Source organism: Perissodus microlepis, chromosome 18 (genome assembly GCF_051167445.1).
Source record: "Perissodus microlepis isolate ML-2025 ecotype Zambia chromosome 18, ASM5116744v1, whole genome shotgun sequence".
NCBI classification, from domain to species: Eukaryota; Metazoa; Chordata; class Actinopteri; order Cichliformes; family Cichlidae; genus Perissodus; species Perissodus microlepis.
Genome location: NC_140478.1, coordinates 20058276 through 20075067, shown reverse-complemented (window position 1 = coordinate 20075067; position 16792 = coordinate 20058276). Strand labels below are relative to the sequence as shown.

Here is a 16792-nt window from a genome sequence, read left to right as displayed (position 1 = left end):
AACATGCTTGGCTATGAGTAATAGGCTCCATCAGAATGCACAATGCAAGCCTTTTACTGGCTGTGTTTCTGTACCTGGCATAGCACTCTGAAGTATAGGACCGTTGGGATTACACTTTTCCCTTATAGGAGCTTGGCCTGTGATATGTGTGATGGTGACATTTGGCCTGTACCTTAGTGCTCAGCTCTGGGCTTGCATAACCATTCACTGTTCTCCACTCCTGCTACCTTATCTTCACCCGCTAAATAAATCCTGCTCAGAGTGAAGGGAGCCTTATCTAGATGGGCAGCCCCCTCCCCAATCATTGTGCTCTACATTGGCTTCTACAGAGCCAATCTGAACAGACAGAATTCCTGACATTGTGATGTGAAAGCTCAGTTGCCATTAAAGGTCTAAGCATTGTTAATATATTTTATTCTTCTGTCAACCAGCAATGACCGGTTTGTATTGAAGTCTTTAGAAAAATGAAAATTGGTTGTGTATTTGTCAAAGTACTGAAAAATGTCCCAGGTACCCTTGCACTTGGCGCTAGAGTATTAAAGTGGAGTCTGTTTATCATCTAGTGCATTATAATAAATGAATCGATGTGTTAGGACTCGCTGTGAGCGATAATTGAGGTGCACTACATAAAGGCTTCCTGCCATCATCTTTGTTCTTCCTTTGACACTTGGACTACGTCAGCGCCTCTGAGTTTGATCCCTCTTTCATCTGTTATTTGGGCTTTAAATCTGTAATAAGAGTAATTACAGGAAACGGCAAGGCCAATAAACCAGATTCATACGATGGCGACTGTGCGAGTACTGCACGTCATGGTGGATGCTCTGACTTTGATTTAGAGTGTGAGCTAAAATCAGAAATGCTGCATATATTTCAGTTCGTGTAGGAGATAGCAATAGATAAATTAGCTTTGTGGTGAGATTCCTATACATTTAAATTTTACATCAGTGAAGTTCTGATATAAATTGGTGTATGAGACACAGAGATTTATTTTGTTGAAATCACATTTGGAGGTCAACATCAGCCAGTTTTTTCTACTTAGTTTAGATTTAGTCTTAAAACATCAGAACTGAGTGAGTGATTCTTATGCCTTATAATGAAATGATAAAGAAACTTTGGTATAAAAACAGCTGGTGTGAAAACTTGTATTTATTGTTTAAGTCCAATTCGCACTAAGGTCTAATGCTGGATATAGCCCAATTAAGGGAAACTATCATACAATAAAATGAGGCCTTATAGAAGCTTACCTTGAAAAACAGTTGTTCTGAGTGTCTAGCATAAACATGTTTGTGGCCTGCGTTCTGATTTCCTTGCATGGTTGATTTGCCAAGGCCCAACTTTTGAAAAACAGCCAGTGAATCCTTGTCCTGCCTTCACGACCTTTGCCTTTAATGGACCTGCCCTGCCTCTTAAGGTGTTGTCTTGCACTGATAATGCAGCAAAATTCAGTGTCGTTCTAGATTTACCGGAGATTTTTTGACAGGAGGACATAATACTCACCCTTTTGTGGTGTTCTCAGTTAGCATATAGGCCCGTGTAAGGGGTATATGACAAGGCAAGATTTTCCAGGCCATTGTTATCAGGATATACCAGTCCTCTAAGCTACTTCTGTTTTGTGTTAGTCAACCAAAACAAACTGTGCTGCGGAATGACCTTTCATTCTAAACCACAGCATCACATGTGCCATTTATCTGTTGAACATTTGTTAATTGTGACAAATATATACTATGAACAAAATCAGTCTTTTCACTATGAGGGTGACACTGGTGAATGCAGGAACCTTGAATGCACCACCGGTTGTTTTTGCATCTGCTCTTTCTCACAGCTGCATCCCCTGCAGGGCTAATGTAACTCTGACAAAAAGTACTGCAGTGGCTGTATTTTCATGGGGGCAATCACCTACAGCATTCATTTAAGTTTGATTTGTCCATTGCTCCCCGGAAGTAACAAAAGTATTTAAGTAAGGTATGTAATACTTTGGAAGATGCACACGAAATGTGTGGGCTCCGTTGATTCGTTTTGAATTTAAAACAAAGCAACACCCGTCTGGAGCTTTTTTGATAATGAACTGCATCGTCTTGATTTGGAAAACATATTTGTGGTGAAGGTTACGGTCAGCATTTCATCTACCCCTATTGTCAGAAGGTTCAGGGCTGTCAGTTGTAAACTGCTCTCCTCAGCTATTCAGTTATGGGAACAACAATTGACTGAGCTATTTGTAGCAGTGCTTTCCCTCAACTGACTGATTATGTGCAGGAATGCATACTAAAATGGTCCAATCTTTTAAAAATGGAACTCCTCTTTCTTTTTTTGTTTTTTTGAAATGAGCCCATTCAGAATCTGTCTTGTTTACTAAGGGCTAAAATGCCCGTTGGGCGCTCCTGCGTACATAGTGGTCTATATTCCCTCCTTTAATGAACTGGTCATTTGCTGGCGTGTGCCGTGCAGGCAGAGGAGCACAGTTTTGCTTGAGAATCCACCGCTCAGTCATTGGAAACCAGTGAGCGATGGCCACTGTTGGAATTACTCCATTGTACTTTCACATGAAAGCTTTTGTGACAGTAATTCTCGCTCACTGGGACCTCATAAGAAACTCAAATACCCCTGTTTTGCCACTCCTGGGCTTACTGTCACAGCCATTTATCCAGCAGAGTTGTTAGATATGCAGTCTTTCAAGGTACATGGGATTTCCTGTCAGTAGATATTATCTGCAGCCAGAGTGTGTAAGAAGTAGTCCAGACAAAGTGCTTGGTTAGAAAAACTCCAGCTAAAGTCTCAGTGGTGGTTTCTAAGTGTACTAGAGGGATCAGCGTTAACTCTCTTGGAATGTTTTTACCTGAGAGGAAGTGATGTGTTATTTCGTGCTTTGAATGGCTTCACTGATTTGTATGATCACATTCACGTTTACACGGGCACACCCCGCTGTGGAATAGGCTGTCTGCTCAGCTGCTCACATGTGGAAAGCATATTGTCTTGAAGAGGTGGCAGAAAAGGACGTGAGAAAAAGGGCTCAACTTGGGCCAGTCCACATGCCTTGTGCTGGCATGCTGAGAGGGGATGATGTGGCCGAGTCTCTCATGGAAATTTTAACTAAGACTTTAATGTCTGGAAAAGAGCTTGTGCTTGTGTGTGTGTGTATTTTTATCCCTTAAGGATTAAGATATAAAGGAAATAATTATCATATGTAATGTCAGCCAATGCATTGGTGTGTTCCGTGTAACCATACATTTTTTTTTTAAATTATTTATTTTAAACATAACTATCGCATTTCATGAATAGGGCAATGAGACGGTTTTTCATATGATTAGTTAGTAATCCCAGGGATGTGTCACCCACTGGCTGAAGCAGCATCAGCAGAAACTTCAAGCTCTGGTTTGTTTTCCTTGCAATTTTTCCCAAGACTGCCACATAATAAAACATCCTGTGCACGGCTACTGCCCAGCCCCTTTCGAGCTGAGTTAATCGTATTTGTGATTTTCCTTATAACATAGATTGCAGGCACATCTTGTTAAGTTCATAGCAGCATATAATCTCAGTAATTGTATCATTTTAATTAATAGTGTCACATTTTTGCCTTTTGGCTGAAGGCTATGATAACAACTTGGATCCTTGGTGTTAATTTATAGTGTGTGTGCACCTTTTTTCATTCAGTTTGCCTGGAAAGTGCTCATTACCGCAAAGTATTCTAAATTACTCATGATGAAAAAGTATTTCAAGTATTCCTGTACTAACAGCCTCATATTTGGTACTGTAGCCTGGAGCAGAGTTTAGAATGAAAACTGTATTGCAAATAGGAATTTAATATGCAGACACCAAACAGGCAATAGGAGCTGGTTGAAATCCACTAGGTGGTCTTTGTGTGTCTATTGTTTGAGTTGATGATTTTCATCTGAAAGAAAACAGACTCGCATAAATGGGTTGATCCATGATGTGCTGACAAGTTCAAGGGATATCTTCCAGTGGTATTTTCCAAACTCTCCATTCACGCCAGGCGTTGCAGTCATCTTGCAGTGTTTTTTTTTCTCTCCTCGGCAGCACAGCTGTGTAGGTGGAACGGTGATAATACTTTGGAAGCATTACAATCCACATTAGTTCAGAGAGCTGGCAACAAGCCCCGATAATATAAAGCACTTCTCAGATTCTGACAGTTTTCTTTGAAATTGCCTATCATGACATGCACTGTTAAGCTACACAAGTCTTGATGCCTCTCCAATGTGCAGGAAGCTGCAACTGGCTATTGGTATTGGCTGAATATAAAAATCACTGGTGGTCCTCTTGATGCATGTTATTAAAGGTTGTGACAAAATCGTGACAAAAATGACTCCTGCTTGGCCGTCTTACATGTATGTGCAGGTGATCTGGATGCTCTGCTCTGCTGTAGTCGGCACAGTCTAACCTCTCTACGCTGCTTCCCACCCAATGCTGAATTGTGCGGTGATAATCAGATTTATTTTCTATCTGTGGTATAAATGGTTATGTTAACGTGTGTGTTTGTGTGGTGTTGCTGAAAAGCTGAATAAGTGAATAATAAAAAAAAAAATCTGTTTAAGTTTCTTTTCTGCTAATATTTATATTCCCCCAAGTTCTTCTGTCAGCGAGTTGCGTATTCCATTTCAACCCTGCCATATTGGATTAAACCTGGTGGTAGTGTGGTTGTGTATGAAGTTAAGGTAGCCCTCTAGCTTATAGTGGATCTTCAGAGCAAAACAAGTGCCACTGTCCACACCACTATCAGAATAAAACTGAAGCAAAGGGCTCTTAACAACTTTGCTCCTATTAAAAGACAGCTCTCAACTTCTCCACTTTGACAGCTGGCCAAGAAGCCTTTTAGCTCAGCAAACAGACTAGGGCTGCAGCGATTCATCAAATAAATCGATTTATAACAAAAAATTCCTCAGTGTAAATGTTTTTGCTTCAATGCGCAGTTTAACTTTGTAGCCCTCAGCTGTCACCATGTAAGTAGTTAAACATGTAGCTGAATTTTGTCTACATACACAAAGCGCGTAGCCGCTACTGAGACGGTAAACTCGAATGGAGTGAAACAAAAGTGTCTGAAACTGCAGCAATTGCCATAATAACCTTTACGGGGAAAAAGTTGGCAGGAGTCACGTGGCGAGAATCGAACCACCTCTTCAGCAAGCTCTAATGTGAAGAAAAGTGAATTTTGTAGCAAACCCCCATTTCCACCACATTTGTTTTACACAGTAAAATATCTTCAGTAAAGCTGTAGAAGTGAAAATTAAAGTGTATGTATGCAGATGAAATTTGAACTTAGTCTAATATGATGTTTAAATTGTTGAGGGTAGACGGCAGTCGTCCTATAATCGATTACGAAAATAATCGGTAGCTGTAGCCCTAAAACTGCCGTTTGTTGTTGATAGGTTGTTAAAGTAGTTCCATTTTTTTCCCTTCATGGTACGTGCAAAATCATGCATACAGGAAATCACTCGTACACTGTTGTGTTGCTTTACAATTTTATTTTGACTACACTTACCTGGTTGGTCATCCTACTTCCTCTATCGCTCATGAGTGGAAGGCCATTAATTCTAGGTTCTGTTGTATATCAATGCATAAACATCCATTAGGGGTATTTAATGTTGCTAAACTACCTTATTTATTAATAGTTTGCCAGTTGATTAAAATGCCATCTATATTGTTCCTCCTGGTATGTCTATATCAGCTTGCCCTCAGTTTCTCTCTATGAGGATAGGCGACACCACAGCAAACATGCAAATGCCAAAATTCAAACACTGATGCTCACAGCCAGTGCTGGTCATTTAGACTTTATCAAACTGACATCATTATTTTGTTTGTTAATCAGTTAGCTTTCACATTCTTGTTTCATGATTTTATCCTATATTGTATTTGTATTTGCCCTACCTGGCTCTGTTATTGCTCTGGTGTTTCCTTAGGATGGCTGGCTTTTCTTTGTTGCTTCCTTTATTTGTTCTCCTATTGGGCTAGCTAGCACAACATGCACCAGCTCTCTCCACTCCCTCTGCCTTTCCGTCATAGTGTTTTACAGTTGTGCTGATGATTGAAAATGAGGCTCTCTATGTGACTCTGCACTTGGGATAGATTATTATTATTATTTCTCTTTCCTCTCCTTCACTTTTTTGTTGAGAACTTGCTTGGCCACATAACTAAAATAGCTCTCTGACGTGTACAGTCCTGCTGAGGAATGTTACTGTGGCTGTCCAGAGTTTTCTGCGGCAGGAAGTTATGCAAACGTGCATTGCTGAACGCAAAGCCTTGTGATTAAGGTCCTGAAGGACTCAGTTCTTCAGCATTTTTTTTCCCAGTGTAAGCTGGCTGGATACTATATGGCTCAAAGGGCGTCTTTCTTTCCCCCTCCCAGCCTCTTCTGTAAATACTCTCTCCTGAATGTTGACTTCTGAAGGTTTCTAAACTGAGCAGAAGAGCTTCCACCTTATTAGTTTTCCAGTGTTCTGTCCTGGTAAATTTTGAAGTTGTCTTTCTTCTTCCTAACAACCATTCTACACCTTTTACTTTTTCCTTTTCCCCTCCCACCTGCGTTTTCCTTGTACAGCCCATCCTGCAGGGCACTTGCTTGTTTTATGTCTGTGTCCTCCACTGTTGAGCAGAAACAGCAGAGTGACTTAAGAGGATTCCCAAGCTGCTGATTCACCATGTGTCATCATTGCTTTGCTCAGAGAAACACAAAGACACTGCTGGAATGACAAGATTTCATGTTATGATGGAAAGTTCAGAGATGATTTGGCCAATAAATACATTTTATTGCATATTTTAATTGTAGCTCTTACCAGCTTTATAGTGGAACATGTACCTCTGACCTTTTTAAAGGAAAGCATATGTAGGTTAGCTCACCCCTTGAAAACATCTGGCTCACACCTGCGCGAGGGACTGCATAACAGTTGACGTACATTCGAGGGTTTGTGTGCCCGTCTTTTTTCAGCCATTCTGGATTATGAAAGATTAGATTAAACCCTGCCAGTGGCACTTGTGCTGTAGCCTAGCTGAAGGCAAGACTGTTTCTCTGCATGTTTATAGTTCTTGAAATCACAAAATTTTACTGTAAACAAAATGGCAACAAATACTTTATGTCTGTTTATTTTATTTGCTTTCACTCATTGATCCAAGTCTTACCCTAGCAGAGATGATGGTAATCAAGTTATGACTCCATGGAGGGCCAGGAACATCGCTGTAATGCCTATGATAGGGAAGTGTCCAGTCGTCATTACTTACCATATATTTCTTAGGTTCTTTTGACATTTAGCTTTTTTGCATCAGTGATGCTGCAACTGCTTATACAAACTTGTGATGTCAGTTTGGAATAATATACTTTTTGCTTGAAAAGACAAAAGCTAAAAAAAGTCATTGCATTCATTTATAGATGGCAAAAATTGTGTTGACCAAAGATAATGTTTTTGAATTCACTATGTTGGTGCTAAACATTATGGATGCACGGATTGCAAAATTCTCGTCTGATTCCAATTCTGATGTTTAAAGTTGCAATTTGGTAGAGAGCTCCCTGTGTCTTCACATTTGAAGCTGGAACAGAAAAGCTCTCGGCCATTGGTTGATGTCATAACATGTGCAGTTACTGGCCGATAACTTGGTGCATCCCCGTCATAAGTGTCATGCAATATGCAAGCCATGCTTTTTAAAACTTTTTTTTATTTGTTTTGTTTTTCAACAAAATGCTGAAGTGCTCCCCAGCAGTAACATGATCCAGACTGGAAGCCAACTGCCAGTGTTATGCAGACATTTCTGCACAGAGCGGTTCCACAGTTCGCTTTTCTCATGCCGTGTGAGATGACGGATCTGTGACGTTGTAGCAGCCTTTTAATTTTGCTTTCATGCATGGTCACCCTTCTGCTTTTCTTCCAGGATGGCTTGGATGCACTGGTATATGACCTTGACTTCCCCGCCCTGAGGAAAAACAAGAGCATTGACAACTTTTTGAATAGATGTAAGTACACTGCATCAAGCTTTCCCCGTTATGAGAGCTCCCTGTGTCTTTCTCATTAACTATTTGTGTTCACAGTTATGCATGGGTATAAGCCTAGACTCAGGGAGGGGGGAGGAGCATTTTTTTGGGTCACGGCGTGTATGTGGGCTTGGACACAATAGGTGTCTGCTGCTTAGTGTCCCCAACAAAGGGGCTTTCATAAATGGTTGGTGACCTGCCTGATGTCTGTCAAGGCTGGCTTCTCTTTTTCACTGTGTCCCCAGAATGGGGAAGCTGCTATAAATATGATGAAAAAAAAAACCTATAAATCAAAGGTTTCTCTCTTTCCTTAATGTATCTGGTCAAACTGCTCAATTTTCAGCACTTAATTTATGGGACAATGGTGAGTTATAGCGTGTACCCCAGAATTTGCACTCAAATCTGTACTCATATTGTATTGATCATGTGGTGGTTTTTATGGGATCTCAAGTGTCCATCTTAATGCATCAGAAATGCATGAGATACTGCTAAGATTGTACAGGATATTAATGTCATGGTGCATGTCGTAACTTTTTGTGCATTCTTAACAGGGTTTTTTTAAAAAGTTTTGAGGACAACTAGAATATGACGTGTCATATTTGAATATCAAGTGACCTACTGTAAACCCCTAGGCAAAAACTGCCATTAGGCATCTTCTCAATTACTCTTGGTTCCGTACTTTCGTGAAAGGCATTGATGGATATGGAATAATGGCGCTATCTACCAAGACAGTGATCTTCAGTAGCATGACTTGCCTGAAGCACTTCTAGCTCTGAATCCCCAGCCATGCATTGTGGTTTGCACCACAATCAAATCAGCTGTTTGCTCTACTGTATGTATGCCAAGACCTACTGACATTAATCCATCACCCGGCCTCGTGAGCAGATATACTCACATGGTATATTATCTATAACGGTAACTGGAGTTCCTATTTGTTGCATTTCTAAACATGTTTTTTTTTTATGTCTTCAGGGTTGCCTGGGATTTTTCAAGTAGGGATCATGATCCCAGGAACTCATGCGTGGTGGAAATGACTCACAAATGTTCTTATTCTAATAGCTTAGTACTTTCTTTTTATTTTTAGATCACTTGAACTTGGATCCCCCCCCCCCCGCCCCGCTTTTCCATGCATTCCTGTGCTAGTTGTGAGTCATGTGAATTGAAAATTATCCCACTAGTACTGCTTTGACCAAATTTGGCTGAACAGTGGATACTGACTCCCCAAGGGGAGCTAGAATTATTACATCAGGGAGAGGCCAACTCTCAGTAAGCAACAAACTTTCCCTAAACGGCGTCACTCAGCTGTGCAGATGCAGTACGCTGTCAACTTGTTCTGTTTTGCTTGCCAACAATGTGGATGTCCTATGAAAGTAACCCCTGAGATCGCATAAACAGGGAGGCTGTGATCCCTCAGTGATGGAGATACACCTTCTCTCAAAGGTCAACACCATAACAAGAGCTTTGTGCATTTCTCCTTTTAACTTTGCATGTTTTTTTTTCTTCCCCCCCAGACAAAGAGACGATTAGTAAAATTCGTGATCTGCGAATGAAAGCGGAGGACTATGAGGTGGTTAAAGTTATTGGGAGGGGTGCATTTGGAGAGGTGCAGTTGGTAAGAATGCCATTCTGTCTTTTTATTTCTTTATTTCTTTGAATAGCACAGTAGCTATAAATGTAGCACATTGATGAATAAGTCTGACTTGATTGCTGCCTCATTATCGTTTTTCAGGTAAGACATAAAGCGACAAGCAAAGTATATGCCATGAAGCTGCTGAGTAAGTTTGAGATGATCAAGAGGTCAGACTCTGCTTTCTTCTGGGAGGAGAGGGACATCATGGCCTTTGCCAATAGTTCATGGGTCGTTCAGGTATGATGGGACAGAGGAGTGTCTAAACATGCAGTTATTAGTCAGACATAGTTCAGACCACATAAATCCAGCCTCATTCATGTGTCTGACATAAATTGTTGGGATACTTTTGAATCCTTTTCCTAATTGTTTGAATTCTGTCCTTCTACAGCTCTTTTTTGCATTCCAAGATGACCGCTACCTCTACATGGTGATGGAGTACATGCCTGGTGGTGATTTGGTAAACTTGATGAGCAACTATGACGTCCCAGAGAAGTGGGCTCGCTTTTACACAGCCGAGGTAGTCCTGGCCCTGGATGGAATCCACTCTATGGGCTTCATTCACAGGTGACAGTACAACATTTGTATTTTTCTCTGTTTGTGGTGTTCATATATGTTGAAAAAGAAGCTATTTTCGTTATTTAAAAAGACTTATTAACGTTACATCGTCATTTCTAGTTCTGCTTTTTTTCCCACAAGGCATTTTTTCCCGTTGTAATTGTGTGAGATTTGTAGCGGGATCAAAGAGGTCTGGTGGCAACCTGTGATCTAAGGAAGCATTGTAATAAGCAGGAAGTAACGTTGCTAGGTGCTATCGGTTTTAAGAGACTTCACAACTGCTTCTCAGAACTTTGAAAAAAACAAAAAAAACAAAACATTTTTCCACACTGTCAGCTTCATTTTGCTTTCTAATATGTAAAAGATTGCTAAAGATAAGTTGGGTAGACATGCACTGTTTTGTTTTTTGCTTGTTTTTTTTTCTCATGGCATTTGGAGCAGGCAGCCAGTGCAACAAACATGTTTGCCAATGTGTGAAATGGCGTGGGCCAGAGGGAGCTTTATATAGTCAATAGCAGAGCAACAAGTATGGCATGCATCTGAACATCAAATTGTTTCTCCACACAACAGCCCTGAAGCACTTTGAGTTCATAACATTACTGGATACAGTGGTGGTATTTTTTTCCATCAGTTTTCTTCTAATTGGAGTAAAACATGTTTTAGATGGATATATCCTTTATTAATCCTTTTGCAGGAAATCACATTTCCACGGCAGCTTTAACCCAGACATTACACAACACATCCCAAACAGCCAAACAATGTTAATTTCTAATAAAGTTAACGTTATTGTGCATTCAATGGTCTTATAACAGCTTGTATAAAGGATTTCCTGATAGGGCTGTGAGATATGACCAAAATCTCATATCCCGATATAAGAATTCTATCGTCCCGATAACGATATAAATCACAAAAATGTAACATTTTCTGTAAATTCTGTGAATCTCGACTTGCGGGAAGTGTTTCCAGCTGCGCGTCATGTAGCTGGAGTCGAGTGTTTTAACCGATGCATGAAACGATACATTTTTAGACACAAGTTGTAACAGCCGCCGTTTTCTTTGTGAGTATTTATTACACGGCGTGCAGCGGGGAAAAGCCTGTTCTAACGTTTGAGTCTAAGGTTTATTTTTTAGCACCTGGCGGCTCTTTTTTTTACTTCTCATCCGTAAATAATCTGCTCTTTCACGTGATTCAGTTTATTTTGAAAAGTCTCAACAGGATCTTGAGCTTTATTGTGAAAGGTTTATGTGGAACATAAACAAGCGGACATGCGATGCTGTTACCGTCGTTATTGCTAACCACAACGCATAAAAACAGGCGCTTGTCCGTCCTTAGTGTGGTTATATAAAATATAAGAGAAAGAGAGAACTTTAAGACAGCAATATAGCCACTACAGTGACCATCAAAACGATGAAAAAATATTGCCGTAAACAGTTTCTTTTGCGACACCACGAAACAAACGATAGCGTAAAATGAAACGATAGACGTTTTTATATCTTCATCCGATATATATCGTTATATTGAACAGCCCTATTTCCTCATGTGCTCAGATTTGCACGATGTGCAGAGAAACATGAACACTATTCTCATTAACAGCTGCCCACATACCTCATGCCATCTGATCTTTCGCTGCTACAGCGTTCAGACAGATTTGACTGTGTTGTTTTTTGTTTTGTTTCTCTAACCTTAACGCTAATGCCCATGCATTGGCTCAGCATGAGAACGCTGCTGAAGCCTTTGAATGTTTTGGATGAGTTTAGTTTCCTTGTGATGCGTGTGTTTGATTTGGATGTTTTTATTGGCCTCGTGCTTGAACTGATGTCTAATGATGTTTTTTGTTTCCTCAGAGATGTCAAGCCTGATAACATGTTGCTTGACAAAGCAGGCCACTTAAAGCTCGCAGACTTTGGGACCTGCATGAAAATGAACAAGGTATCAGATTCACTTTCTTTCAACACAGCCATATTGTCAGATCATGTTGATAAGATTATTTTTAAAATTTCCGTGTCTCAAGTTAATGCTGCTCAATTATAGTGAGAATCCCAGTCATGATTATTCTGGTCTGTATTTTAATCTTGATTATTGAGCAATATTAGACATTATCTTAACAAAGAGTATGGAGTTACTGAACTGTGTCCTTGTATAAGGAAAAATGAGGTGTCGAGGTGTTTTTTTTGGGGACCAGTTATGAATTTATTGTCAGATCTTTAGCTCAGCACCTGTTGATTAATTGTTTACTTAGAGAGAGGGTGAAATTCTAACTTGGAAAGCTGGGAGGCGGTTTTGTTGCCAGAAAGATGTGAATAATACTTTAGATTATTTGCAGCTCATACTCGACACCTCAACATTTTTACAAAAATCTCATAAATCTACTTTAAGAGTTTTACTTCAAGATAGATCTCGAGGAGTTAAAGATTAATAGCTGAGTTTAAGTGTCTGGACATAGCTGGCATATAAATAACACTGCAAGAAGAGTATTTGTATTATTATCATAATTTTGTTTTGATCTAATTGTTGAAAGCCAAAATTGTAATTTAGGTTAAAATCTGATAAATCACTTAGTCGTTGTTTTCATCCACTTTTATAGAATTAAATAAACAACAACATTAATAATAGTAATTACTGGGATGGCAGGTTGGCTGTAGCTCAGTAGAGCTGGTCATTTATTGATTGGAAGGTTGGTGGTTTGATTCCTGGCTCTCCAGTCTGCATGCCAAATATCTTTGGGCAAGATGCTAACCCCATATTGATCTCTGACGCATCTATCGGAGTATGAGTCTGTGTGAATATTAGCTAGAAAGTACTTAAGCATAGAAAAAAGTGCTTAAGTGCTTATATGAATGGATGAATGAGGCATCTTGTGTAAAGTGCTTTGAGTGCTCTGGCAAAGTGAAAAGGTGCTATATAAGAATGAGTCTATTTACCATTTCCCTGTAATAATGATAATTTTTTTGAAGTAAAGTGTTGGAGTTGTTAATGTTGATGATGCTCGTGCCCTTCAGGACGGTATGGTACGATGTGACACAGCAGTGGGAACTCCAGACTACATTTCACCTGAGGTACTGAAATCCCAAGGAGGAGATGGCTATTATGGCAGAGAGTGCGACTGGTGGTCAGTGGGAGTGTTTCTGTACGAAATGTTAGTTGGTGAGTATTTGCATTGAAAGATGACTTATTTTACATATTTAGAGCCAGACATATTACTTACCTGTTGCTCTCGTTTTTCCCGTGCATAGGCGACACTCCTTTCTATGCAGACTCACTAGTGGGGACCTATAGCAAAATTATGAACCACAAGAATGCGCTGACCTTCCCTGATGACAGCGACATATCCAATGACGCCAAGAATCTGATCTGTGCTTTCCTGACCGACAGGTTAGATGGCCACAGACCGAGCAGCGAATCACAAAGCTTTTTGTCTGAAATCCCTTTCTTTGCATGAATTGTTTTCAGATGTAGAGAACCCTCTGTGAAAAAAAATCTTAATAGCAGAGATAATGGCGCTCTTTGCATTCAGATACTTGCTGTCTTCTGTTGACATTACCATACAGAATTGCTGAAATGACTAAATTTCTCCTCCTGACCCCCACAGGGAAGTTCGACTTGGCCGTAATGGTGTAGATGAAATCAAGAGGCATCCCTTCTTCAAGAATGACCAGTGGACGTGGGAGAACATCAGAGAGAGTACGAATGTTTTCACTCTTTATGTTAAGGATTATTTTCACAACTCCCTTTTAATTTGGCTGCAGCTCACTGTTATTGCAATCATGGATCCTGCGATCATGTTTTCCATTTGACCTACTGCAGACAGTTGCAGGAAATTCTTGTAGACGAGCCATTCATTCAGTATCCTTTCTAAGACTAAACGTGATTCCTGCTCAGAGTAATAACTTGCAGCGCAGCATTTTTGAGGCCAACAATGGGGAAAGCAGTTTAAAGCAAATGTTAATGCGCTGGGATTGACACTGGAGCAAAGAGAGATTAGAAATGTAGTGCTAAATCCACTAGCTATAGTCGGTTCTTTACTGGCTTTATATTTAATACTTTACTAGGCTGAAGTCAGCACTTTGTTGCCACCGCCACCCCCACCCCGTTCGTGTATCAGGGGCTGACCAGCTCTACTAGCTGGCTGCTTTCCCTTGTTTTTAAGAGGGTCTCCAAAGAAAGAAAAAAGTCAGTCTGGAGGGGGAAAACGATAATTATATCATAATTACAGCAGATTTAAATATTTATAATATACCACAGTGATAAGAAGAAGCCAAGAAATTTGTTTTGGTTTGGGGTAACTGACTATATAAATGACTTCGTTTGCATGTATCATTTAAAAAAATGAACATTTTAGTTTTTAAGCTTCTGCACTTAAAAAATAGGCTTACTTTGCTTCAGTATGTACTAGCCATAGGATATCAGAAATATGGTTGTCAGTAGAAATTAATACTGAAATATCATGATTCCTAACAGTTAAAACATTAAATGCAAGCTCTTTAAATACTGCTCATAGTGTTAACATTGACTTAATCAGCTTTTTTAATCAGTTGTACAGTTTAAGTCTTTGTGAACATTATGTGTTTCTAGCCTGAAACTATTTCATTTTCATTTCATTTATTTATTTTCATTTATTTATTTATTTCACACTTGGTACAACAATTCAAACAAACCAACCACACTTTCTATCAAAAAGCACTACAACCATGTGTGAAAAGGAGCAGGAAGAAGAAAATATTCTTATTATCATTTATCATTTCAGGTTATAAATGTTTTCTTATACAGGGTGGGCCATTTATATAGATACACCGTAATAACATAGGAATGGTTGGTAATATTAAAGTCCTGTTTGTGGCACATTAGTATATGTGAGGGGGCAAACTCCTCAAGATGGGTGGTGACCATGGTGGCCATTTAGAAGTCGGCCATCTTGGATACAACTTTTGTTTTTTCAATAGGAAGAGGGCCATGTGACACATCAAACTTATTGGTAATGTCACAAGAAAAACAATGGTGTGCTTGGTTTCAACGTAACTTTACTCTTTCATGAGTTATTTACAAGTTTCTGACCACTTATAAAATGTGTTCAATGTGCTGCCCATTGTGTTGGATTGTCAATGCAACCCTCTTCTCCCACTCTTCACACACTGATAGCAACACCGCAGGAGAAATGCCAGCATAGGCATCCAGTATGCGTAGTTTCAGGTGCTGCACATCTCGTATCTTCACACCATAGACAATTGCCTTCAGATGACCCCAAAGTTAAAAGTCTAAGGGAGTCAGATCGGGAGACCTTGGGGGCCATTCAACTGGCCCACGATGACCAATCCACTTTCCAGGAAACTGTTCATCTAGGAATGCTCGGACCTGGCACCCATAATGTGGTGGTGCACCATCTTGCTGGAAAAACTCAGGGAACGTGCCAGCTTCAGTGCATAAAGAGGGAAACACATCATCATGTAGCAATTTCAAATATCCAGTGGTCTTGAGGTTTCCATTGATGAAGAATGGACCCACTATCATTGTACCCCATATACCACACCAAACCATCACTTTTGTTGTTCCAACAGTCTTGGAGGGATCCATCCAATGTGGGTTAGTGTCAGACCAATAGCGGTGGTTTTGTTTGTTAACTTCACCGTTCACATAAAAGTTTGCCTCATCGCTGAACAAAATCTTCTGTGTGAACTGAGGGTCCTGTTCCAATTTTTGTTTTGCCCATTCTGCAAATTCTGTGCGCCGATCTGGGTCATCCTCGTTGAGATGCTGCAGTAGCTGGAGTTTGTAAGGGTGCCATTTGTGAGTAGCTAATATCCGCCGAAGGGATGTTCGACTAATGCCACTCTCAGTGACATGCGGCGAGTGCTACGCTGTGGGCTCTTGCTGAATGAAGCTAGGACAGCCACTGATGTTTCTTCATTAGTGACAGTTTTCTTGCGTCCACATTTTGGCAAATCCAACACTGAACCAGTTTCACGAAACCTAGCAAGCAGTTTGCTAACTGTAGCATGGGTGATGGGTGGTCTCGTAGGGTGTCTTGCATTGAAATCTGCTGCAATGACCCGGTTACTGCGTTCACCAGATATCAACACAATTTTGATCCGCTCCTCACGTGTTAACCTCTTCGACATATCAATGGCTGTGAACAAAGAGAAACTTGTAAATAACTCATGAAAGAGTAAAGTTACGTTGAAACCAAGCACACCATTGTTTTTCTTGTGACATTACCAATAAGTTTGATGTGTCACATGGCCCTCTTCCTATTGAAAAAACAAAAGTTGTATCCAAGATGGCCGACTTCTAAATGGCCACCATGGTCACCACCCATCTTGAGGAGTTTGCCCCCCTCACATATACTAATGTGCCACAAACAGGACTTTAATATCACCAACCATTCCCATTTTATTACGGTGTATCCATATAAATGGCCCACCCTGTACATTTAATAACATAGCTTAGATTCAATGTGTAGTTCATCTGTTATGATGATCTTCATCATTCCCTCCATATAAAATTTCCCACAAGTCACACCACACCTGTTGCTGCATTTGCAAACTATTTTATGTTATTACTAAGTAATCACAGTGTTGGCTTTGACTTGTTCTGAAATATCAGTTTTCATGACATCCCTGGTGTTTATTAATTAATATTAAACA

General features: G+C 40.0%; 1 protein-coding gene across 1 annotated transcript in view; it reads left to right on the top strand.

Annotated features, from left to right (window-relative positions):
* rock1 (Rho-associated, coiled-coil containing protein kinase 1) overlaps positions 1-16792 on the top strand; it is a 32020-nt gene that overhangs the window by 2613 nt on the left and 12615 nt on the right. Inside the window, exons 2-9 of the mRNA XM_084912998.1 lie at positions 7870-7951; positions 9481-9581; positions 9699-9836; positions 9988-10163; positions 11999-12083; positions 13154-13298; positions 13388-13526; positions 13744-13835. Coding sequence (XP_084769124.1) covers positions 7870-7951; positions 9481-9581; positions 9699-9836; positions 9988-10163; positions 11999-12083; positions 13154-13298; positions 13388-13526; positions 13744-13835 — 958 coding nt within the window. The remainder of the gene's footprint in view (positions 1-7869; positions 7952-9480; positions 9582-9698; positions 9837-9987; positions 10164-11998; positions 12084-13153; positions 13299-13387; positions 13527-13743; positions 13836-16792) is intronic.